General features: G+C 34.8%; 1 protein-coding gene across 3 annotated transcripts; it reads left to right on the plus strand.

Moving 5' to 3' along the window:
• Positions 1-403: 403 nt before the first annotated feature.
• On the plus strand, positions 404-10,099 carry LOC145611770 (uncharacterized). Of its 3 annotated transcripts, XM_081667140.1 has the most exons (11): positions 404-544; positions 2,261-3,736; positions 4,364-4,471; positions 4,923-6,968; positions 7,064-7,133; positions 7,218-7,293; positions 7,933-8,154; positions 8,260-8,371; positions 8,657-8,719; positions 8,829-8,967; positions 9,528-10,099. In XM_081667140.1, exons 2-3 carry the CDS (start codon positions 2,289-2,291, stop codon positions 4,425-4,427), a joined length of 1,512 nt encoding a protein of 503 aa, XP_081523266.1. In that variant the 5' UTR covers positions 404-544; positions 2,261-2,288; the 3' UTR covers positions 4,428-4,471; positions 4,923-6,968; positions 7,064-7,133; positions 7,218-7,293; positions 7,933-8,154; positions 8,260-8,371; positions 8,657-8,719; positions 8,829-8,967; positions 9,528-10,099. The 3 variants fall into 3 exon arrangements, with proteins under 3 accessions (XP_081523266.1, XP_081523264.1, XP_081523263.1); XM_081667138.1 differs by having other exon boundaries at positions 7,064-7,293; positions 8,657-8,738; XM_081667137.1 differs by having other exon boundaries at positions 7,064-7,293.
• Positions 10,100-10,387: the final 288 nt, after the last annotated feature.

Here is a 10,387-nt window from a genome sequence, read left to right on the forward strand (position 1 = left end):
AAATGGACAAACTTTATTATAAACCTTTTATTGTTGTGTAAGGTTTATAATAATTTTGTCGATTTTGTATTCAAATTTTACGTATTATTTTTACATAAATAATGATTGATGTATATTTCTGCAAAAAAAAAGTCGTTACATATTATTGTTATTTAAGATTAAGATAACAATTTATTAAGTTTAAGTAATAATCTAAGCTAGTATATATATTAATCTGAGATTAATTAAGAAAGTAAAGGTGAATCAAATGTCAGTTTGCAAATTTTGAATGGTGAAATTGAAGGAATGTGTTGTTTCAGAAGGATAATTAACTTAATGAGTAAATTAAAGATTGAAGAAGTTTTTTTTTAAAAAAAAATTAAATAAAAAAGGAAAATTAAAAAAAAAAAATGATGTGGCACTACATGTCTTTAAGCTTATAAAAAAGTTTCACTTTTACGCTACACCCCTGTCCCTCTTTTCTCGCCTGCATTGAAACATACTCTGAGTTCTCCATTGAAGCGGTTTTTTAAGCTTTCTCCCCTCCATTGAAGCAGCTTCTGAGGTAAGAGTATTTTTTAAATAATCGTATATCAATTTCGCAACCTAGGGTTTGGTTTCGCATTATGTTAATTTGATTGTCCGTATAGTCAATTTAGGGTTCTTCACTTCTTCTAACGTTGATTATTGAACTATTGGCTTTACTTGATCCATGAGCGATTATATAGCTAGAATTTTGCTATGTGCACTTGTGTTATTATTGAAAAGAAATTTATGTGATTTTTCGAACCTAATATGAATTTTGAGTCAAATTGCATTAGTCCTTATAAGTTATAAACCTTTAATGATAGAATATGGACATTTTTCCCTCGCCCAGGCTCAGGGACGGGATGCATAAGAGTGGTAAAATCGTGCTTCTACTAATTTTATTACCCGGAACCTGAAGATCATATCCGATTCCGGGTAATAAAATTGGAACCTTTTGCAACAGGCTCTAGTTCCGGGTAGTAAAATTTTGGACCCGAAACCTATAGGGTACACGAAATCGGAACCTATCATTTAAGCCCAAATATAAAGCCCTATATCAAAATTGTATAAAAGCCTCACCTACCTCTCTCCCTCCTATTATTCATTTTTCATCTCACTATTTAAGGTTTAATTTTGGTTTCAAAAAAATTAAAGGTTTAATTAATGGTATAAATACAAGTATTTTTAATATTGTATTAAATATTATAGACAATTAGTGTTGGTTTGTTATATTTGCAGTATTGTAAAGTTGTAAGCTTTTATTGTAACATCTATTTTTTTTAGGAAAATTTGTAACAATTTATCAGTAACTAGTAAGCTTACTTTTCAGGAATCGGAACTGGGAACCGGAACTTGTCGGTTTTGGTTTTCAATTTTTAAGAACTTGTTGAAACAAGTTTAGGTTCAGGTTCCTAAATATTTTTTGGAACCGGTTGCAACAGGTTCTGGTTCCAGTCACCCCTACTTCTAACATGTATTTGAGCTACTGCTCTTGCATGATTGCTTATCATTAGTGCCATGTGTCAACGATGTATGCAAAACCCTATATTTTTTGGAACCGGTTGCAACATGTTCTGGTTCCGGTCACCCCTACTTGTAACATGTATTTGAGCTACTCTACTGCTCTTGCATGATTGCTTATGATTAGTGCCATGTGTCAACGATGTATGCAAACACCCCGTCATCAAATATAGTAATAGATTGGAAACCTGTGGACATGTGGTTGATAATTGATTATGTTTCTCCAATGGTGAGACTCAAGTTTGAGTATTGAAATACAAAATGTGTTATTTTTTACCTCCAATGGTGATACCATACCCAATTCTCAATTTAACAACTCATGTGAAGTCTAATTTCTCAATGGCGAGACTCTTTTAAATATACAAATGTCAATTTTAATTTATGACCCATCAATTATTAAAAGATTAAAAAATAATAAAAACAAAGGTAAAACTTAAATAAATTACAAAATATATTAGAATATAGACAAGGGCCCACACTTTTTGTCAAATGAGACTCAAAGTTGAGTATCTAAACTTAACGACTTTTTTTTGGAGTTGCTAAGTTTAAATACCAACTTATTGGTATACATTGCAAAAAATAATCTCTTTCTCCTAAAAATACTCACTTGAGTTTCACCATTGGAGATGGTGTTATGCATTATAATTGAAGTATTAAACAAATTCAGTGTTTATATTTTTTTGTTCAATAATAATTATACAAATGTAGTGACGTTCGTATTTCATCCCTCCAGTTTCAAAATCGTGGGTCCGCCATCGACTATGATTTGTGAAATTAAACAACAACAACATGAGAATTGCCCATCTTTGGTCGGTGATAATAATAATGATATAGATAACAATAAATTATTTGGGGGATCAAGAAGAAAAAGAGAAAATTGGTTGGTGAAACATGGGTTGCAATTGCCCGAACTGCCAAGTGAAATTTGGGTTGAGATAATGGGGAAATTGCCAATTAAGCCTCTTTATGGTTGCAAATGTGTCTCCAAGGCATGGCACTCCCATGTGTCTCACGTTTTGACTACCCAAAAAGGAATAGACCTTCCTCCTCATGGTCTTTTGTTCATGATTTCGCATTACACATCTATTGATGATGACGATTTTCATGACCGTAACCGTACGTTTTACTTGGCTTTTTTGTCCCTTGTCGGTGACTACAAGTTAACTAAATGGTCCCTTACCGATTTTGAAACTGAAAGTGCTATCGTGACTATCGGTGACCACGAGAATACCCACAATGATCATGGTAGTGGTAGTGGGTTGTTGTTGGGGAACTTAACTTTAGAATTCGGCACCTTGATAAGCGTGATCTTGAAATACGGAGACGGATGCTATTGGAATGTGCACAGGGGCTTATTCCTTGGCGTCCTTGATCCTCATACTTATGTAGTATACAACCCTGCCACCAAAGAGTCCTTTTACCTCTCTAGGCCTGCTTCTGAAGCTTCCTTCAAGAAAGGCTCTCCGCTAGTATTCATCATCAATCTTACGGATTGTCCTCTCTCAACGGAATGTAATTTTAGGGTTCTCCGGTTTTTTAGGGTTTGTTCTGAGACAAAAGGGATGGTATTTGTTGAGGTTTATTCTTCTAACAAGCGTGAATGGTGTGTGTCCAAGTTCCGCCTCAAAAAGGCGGTCATTTTAGAAAAATGGGACGTGTCTAGTGGCGTGTTTGTTAACAACACTTTATTTTTCTTGACGAACAAGAGGCATGCTGTGGGAGTGCAATTCCATTCAAGCGGGCAAGTAAGCAGGCTTTACTCTTTACGTCTGCCAAGGCGTATTACAAGGGGCTTTTGTGAATCGAACCTGTGTGGATCTCAGGGATGTCTCTATATTTCCTACAATAAGTCTCCTAATCTATGCATTTGGAAACACACAGGAAGTTCAACACGCTCTGATGCTTGGATCCCACAACTTATGTTCAAGAAATCGGGTATATCTTTATTCCCGCCAAATGTTGGCACTTTTATACGGCAATGTGTGGCTGATGATGTAGATACACTTCCAATAATCATGCATCCTGAGGCACCTGTTGTTTTCTTTTCTGTGCATCGGTCTATTTTTGCAATCCATCTATTGAATGATACAGTTGAGAAGATTGTTGAGCTGAATGAGGGAGAAGTGCCTTTGTTGGGAACTCACTTCATGTATGCACCATGCTTTGCCTCGTTCAATTGTCTTAAGCCAGCAAATCAAGATCATTGCAAGTAATGTAGGAGATTCTATTTGCTCTAAACTTAATTGCCATTCACCCTTCCTTAAATTTGTTGCTGCTGAATAAATATATTTAAGTTTTCTGTTTTGCAATTACGTTGTGTAATTACAAATCAAAATTGTCAATGTAGTGATATACTTTGATTTATAAAGTTTGATCTTATTGGTTCGGTTTTCCTTTCAATCTTTATTCTAGGTTGCTTGTTGTTTGAGTGAAAGTATGTTATGATTTGGATTAGATCATAGAAACCACCCTTTTCAGTAGTCTGCGAAGTATTTAGTAAATAATTTTATGAACATAGAGTAATTCAAACAAACTTTGTGCAGTAGCCTAATCCCTCAGTCTGATAGGAACAAGTTTGAGGCTGATATAGAGCAGACTCAAGTTCTCCAGGCTGCATTCTGTCATGAAATATCATTTTGCTTTATATCTGGAGATAAGCATTATATACTGCAAGACTGGTTATTTTTTGCTTGATTAGATAGGTGTATGTATGACAGATGAGACTGTTCATAAAATTTACAGCAAAATGTAGACGACTGCAAAATCAACTTAGAATTGAAATTGCAAAACCTGATAAATGGAGACAAAGCTTACTCAAAGTCTTCCATATATACAGGCGCAGGTTCATTACTGGGATGTTTTCGAACCCTGGTTCTGATGCTGCTAAAAGTAAAGGCTGAGTCTTTTCTGTGGTTGCATGAGAGATATTGGCTCCTATGCCATGGTAAGTGGGTTTTATCTTTTAAAGAAGCAAGTCCCTTCATACTATGTAAGTATCTTATTTTCTACCTGATTGTATAATGTGTGGCTTTGTGTATGCTGCCTTCTATATTACCTTTTTAGTCGTTCTGAGATCAATGTGTTTGCGCAATTAGTAGACAATACACAATTGTGTATGATGCACTTCATAGTTCATACACAAAGCTAAAAAAATATAAGTCTTTTTACTATAAAATATGGCTTAGAATAATTTTTTTTCTTAATTATAGAAAGAACATTGTGGGACAACACTTTTCATAGAATGAACCTTGCATAATTAATGATCATTTTGTTTTGCGCTTTTAATTTTGAATAGAAAGTATATTTATGATCTTTTAGGCCGTTGTTCATATATATTTTGTTGTTGTTCATTGTTGACTTGTTGTGTACCATGAATATCTTACACACTTATGTAGGATCCTTTTTGCCGTGTTTGAAGTTGGAAGTGATACAAACAAGGAAGAGGGGACTGCTGGTTTGCTGGAAGGTGGAGGCATGCAAACCTGTTGGTAGAAATGAATTTTTTCATGCATCATATCTCAAGGTTTGAAGTCTGGCTTTCTATTCGGTTGATGATTCATAGAATTCCTAATTTATATTTACCAAAAAAAAAAGAATTTCCTAATTTACACCACTAAGACTTCCTAAGGCTGAGTTGCTTGCTAGAAATTATATAATTTACTATCAGGCTAATCTATAAGTATTCAGTAACTCTTAGAATACATAGCTTGATCAGTAGATCTTAAGGACAGTGCTTGATCATTTGAACATGTGGTGCATCAGTGGCATAGTTGATGGTCTCAAGACTTAGAGTGGATAATTTAGAGATGCTATCTGTAATTAAGATGGTTTTGGGTGCAGATTCTCTGGATACTGACCATATGTCAGTCGGGTATGAAACTGATATTAGTTATACAATCGATAAGTATTACAAGTGCTGTAAGCCTGCACCAGGGTTGCATATACCCACCCTATCAAGATTGCTGTGGGTTGCATACACAAATCTGTTTTCGTTTAGTTGTTGATTTTCTTCAAACATGTAAAAAGATGAATGAGAATTGCTCAGATGCTTGCTACTATATTTTTGGTTTTTTTTAAGTTTTTTGTGGGAAAGTATCAACTATCAAGGTATTAGGGCAATTTGTGGGAAAGTACCTTGCTAATATTTCTTTGTGGGGAAGTACCAGAATATTTTTATGTTTTGTTATATGGTACCAGATTAGTAAGTTCCGACGAAAAAGTTCACAATCATGCTTAAAGGGAACTTAAATAGCAAGCAAATCAATCATTTGTCATAACACCCATTAAAAAAAGCTAAGTTTCAGTATTGTCAGAGCTTAAAAGGCAGCTATGACGGGCTCAAATAATTTTCAGAAAATAATAAATAAATATCTCACACTTTTGCAATATAATTCTGAATTTTGACATTATAACCCCTTAGTTTTCAATTCTCGAGATTCTATAACAGTTAAAAATGTTTTATGATTAAAATCTAAGAGCTTTAGAATCCATAGCAATAAAATTACTAAAGTAAAGATGAGATTTCCATTCAAGCCTCGTAGAGAAAACATAGGCCTAATGAAAAAGTCTTAAGCAGGGGATACTTTGGCTAAGGATAATTAAAATAATCATCACTTCTGCCACAAATTATGCCACGGAATTCTAATTTCGTGAAACTGCCATGGGAAAAGAGTTTCCACCACAACCAAACAGACCACAAAACTTTATGCAACGAGCAAAATAATTTGGGGGCAAATCATGCTGTCATGAATTATGCCTCGGGTAAACATCATTTTGACAAACAAATTACTATGGGAAGTATTCCAATTTGTAGTAGTTTATAATTATTGTATGCATCTAAAAGGGAATCTACAACCTTTGAAAGTGAGAAGTTGCAAAGGATTAGCAAAATGAACACTGATCCCCCAAAGGAATAGTGACTTGACTTTTATGCCATAGCCTTTTTTTTTTCTTCTTCGAAATTGCCCTTCTGACTCTCTCTTTTTCTCCCTTTTTTGCTCGCCATTACCTTTCTCTTTCCTTTGAAACGAACTTTCTCACTCCATCTTCTCTTTATCTCATTTTCCTCCATTATTGAAGCAGCTTGAGAGGTAATTTGTTTTTCAATCACCATTTTGAATGTGTGTTAATTATGTTAATAATGTGAGAGTAATTAGGTTTAGAATTGGGTTATTTTTGTCTTGCATGCGTACACTCCACTCTTTGTCTTCGGTTTTGTGTGCTTTGGTTTTCGGTTGAGGAATATGAAGAAATTGAAGATGAAGTCGAGGAAGAAGTAACGGATGATGAAGATGATGCAATAATGGCAGAAAAAGGTTCGAATTTGGGTAAAGAGGATGCGAATTTGGCGGAACAAGAACAATTCAACCTCGGACGAGTTGACTGATGGATGACTTGGTCATTGACTTCTCAGGACTGGATTCATGGCCTTCACTCTTAATGTCTAAGCTCCATCTTTCACCTTTCTTTGTAATATTTTATTTGTTTTTTTGATTTGAAATTATGGTTTTTGATTTGGAATCACGGGTTGTTGTAGGGTGAGGCGTGTATGAATGCCCAAGCAATCAAGAAATTTGTGGAGGAGAATCGGAAATCGGTGGCTAAATGTGTGAATTTAGCCATTCAATGTTCGATTATTCACGTCCTTTCAAATGTGAGATGCATTGATTTGGAATTACGGGTTTTTGTAGTGTGAGACGTGTATTAGTGTTCGTATTTAGTGAATCATTGTTCGATTACTACATGCATCAATGTGAGATGCTATCGGTAAGTATGTCTCCTCAATTTCAAAATTGGGTTTTTCTCTGGGTTCCAAAATAATAATATTTTAATTTGGTTTGTGTGCGATGAATTGGGTTATTTTTGTCTTGCATGCGTTTTTTGATTTAAAATTGAGTTTAAGAATGATTTAAGTATTGAACTTTTGGTGATTGCTGATTTGTAGTGGTTATATTTGGTTTTAGTGGTGATGGTTGCAAATAGCAGGTCTTGGTTGTATATTACTATATTGTATGATATCTGAAGTGAATTATCTTTTAGGTATTTTACAGATTAGTTTTTTTTCCATTTTAGGCCATACCCACACACAACATTTCGGTTCACAAATTAAGAGCTTTATGGGGGTTTTTCTGGGGTTTAAGGCTCTACCTGAATCATGAAGATTAAGAGAAATGTGGGTACATTCAGAATTTCTAAAATTATGAGACATAAGGGTTTCTTCGCTTTTTCTTTTATATGCACATAAATTAGTACTGTAATTGGTAAAAAAAAAAAAGTACGTAGTAGTTGATTGAATTATTAAGAAATACAAAGTACGTAGTAGTTGATTGATGAATTGATGATTTCAGTATTGTAGTTTCTGACCAGGAAATTGGGGTTAATTGTTGCTTTGTTGTGTTTGATCAGGACTGAGAATAAGGCTTTGGCTGTACAAGGTGTGTCTGAAAAGGTTGTGGGTGTTTTGGGAGGTGGGCAGCTTGGTTGCATGTTATGCCAAGCTGCATCAGAAATGGCTATCAAAGTAGCTATTTTGGACCTTTCTGAGAACTGCCCTGCTTCTCCTTTTTCACATTATCATATGGTTGGGAGCTTTGATGACAGTACCACAGTTGAGGAATTTGTAAAGAGGTTGGAATTTCATTAAATAGAGTCCTTCCCTCACCTTCCATCTCTTTCTTCTCAAGTTAATTTATTTATTTGGCGATATTGACCAAGTATCCTTTTGGTGGCTAGATGTGGAGTTTTGACAGTGGAGATTGAGCATGTTGATGTTGCCACACTTGATAAGCTTGAACAACAAGGAGTTGAGTGCCAACTTAAAGCCTCTACCATTAGGATAATCCAGGTTTAGAGTTTATGCTCACAGTATCTTTATTATAAATTTATATTGTACAAATATTTGATGATCTTAGTTTTTTTATTCATGAATTTGGCAATTACTTTTGTTATACAAGATATTTACTTTTTTTTTTTTTTTTTTCCCCTTTTAATATAATGCTCACATCTACTGTATGTGATTTGCGGCTTTTTGATATGTTTGTGGGGGACATGTGAAAGTACAATCAAGGGAAGACTTCAACTACCAAATAACGAACTTTGTCTTTGTCTATCTATATTACTTTTTATGCAGGATAAATACCTTTAGAAGCTACATTCTTCTTGACATGGGATCCCTTTGCCTGAGTTTATGGAGGTGGGTAGTACCCTATGAGGTATTAGTCAATCACAAATTTTAGGAAGCATTTGTTGCTGCTTGTAATTCCTTCTTTAGGGATCCTACAGCTGAATTATGTCCAATGCAGATAGATAATGATGAAAGAGCAAGGAGTTCTGGAATGCTATTTGGTTATCCTCTTATGATTAAGAGTAAAAGGCTTGCCTATGATGGACGCGGTAATGCTGTTGCTAAGTGTGAAGAAGATCTCACTTCTGCAGTCAGTGGTATGATCTTCTCTATCGAACTCTATAAACTGACTATGAAGTGTTTTCATTGAAAGTTTTTGGCAGTAATTGATAAGAATTCATAACCTGCTGTTATCTTGTTTATTAGCTCTGCTATATTTGGTTGCTCTGTTGTATTTGTATTTGGCTGCCCTACTGCAGTATCAGGTCCTTTAGTGTTCAGAGTTCTGGTCTGACTTTTCGGGTTAATACTCTAAGGTAGCAACTGCAGCTCATTGCTTCAAGTGTAGCGATGACTATCATGACTTCAAATGCAGCAGGTTGCTTTTCTGTATCTTGTCGTTCAGGCAAAACAAAATGTGTGCTTCAGAAAAGTTTACAGATATATAGTAATAATATTGAGCTTGGTAGCTTATTGACTTCTTATTTCACATTTTCAGATTCATTCTTTATGTCGAGAATTTTCTTAGTAGGCCCGGAATTCTATATTCTTTGTCAATTATCTTCTTAGCGTGTGCTTGATATAGCTTGTTTTGAATCTTGTCAAACTATGTGAGTTAGTATGTTATAGCTTATGCCTTTTCTCTATTTTTCTGCAGCATGATACTGTCACTGGAGATATCATCTTTGTCCTGCATCAGAAAAAGCTACCTAAGTTTAAGCGAAAGGGCGTAAATGCTTTATTGTCTGAAATTTTGCAGATGCCTGCTCTTGGTCAGTACAATGGTTCTATGTATCAATCCTTCCAGATCAAGTCGAAGTTTTGACGACTTTGAAATTCCCACAAGCAAGCGAAAATGACTAATAGGGCTTGTGATATGCAAGAGAACAATCTATTGAAAAGTGTTGATGTGGAAAAGGATAGAAGTAATTCTGTTGCAAAAATCAAAGTTGTGGTATGCCTTTTTCATCCAACCCAAGTATTAAGATCTCGAATTCTGTTCACTATTTCCTCTGCTTGTTTAAAATATTTGTGTTGTTAGTTGTTACACATTCTCAGGCTAAGTTATCAATGAAATTAGTAGATCTATCCTCTTCTGGTGATCTATTACCAGTTCAACTTCCTCAATAGCTTGGGAGTTATGTTTTTTTAACATATTGGAAACTGTGAAGTACAATATGAGTGTGTGGAATGTTATGGGTTGATGTTTAGTGTATGTTGGAAAAAATCTGTTTCTTAATGTATTGGTTGAAAATCCCAGAAAGGCACTTTTTTAAATACGCAAAATTAAGAATGAGTGACAGTGTGAGAGGGTGGGGGGAGGGGAAGGGATAAGTAGAGGCCGGGTGGTAATTAAAATATAGCAATATCGTAAACGGAGAATGAAAAGCCAGAGAAGTAGAGAGTTTAGAGAAGAGAGAGAGAAATAGAGAGGAATAAAAAAAAAGAGAAGTTTAATTGATTGTTTTTAAAGTATAAGATGACTACAGGCAAGTAGGAAGATACTTTTTGAAGAGA

Source organism: Chenopodium album, chromosome 24, assembly GCF_948465745.1.
Source record: "Chenopodium album chromosome 24, dcCheAlbu1.1, whole genome shotgun sequence".
Lineage (NCBI taxonomy): Eukaryota > Viridiplantae > Streptophyta > Magnoliopsida > Caryophyllales > Amaranthaceae > Chenopodium > Chenopodium album.

Bases quoted from the DNA above. Each gene is read 5' to 3' on its own strand.
- LOC145611770 (XM_081667138.1), top strand. From the start codon at position 2,289: ATGATTTGTGAAATTAAACAACAACAACATGAGAATTGCCCATCTTTG. The intron at 3,737-4,363 runs GTAATGTAGGAG...CCATATATACAG, and splicing joins GCAAATCAAGATCATTGCAA to GCGCAGGTTCATTACTGGGA.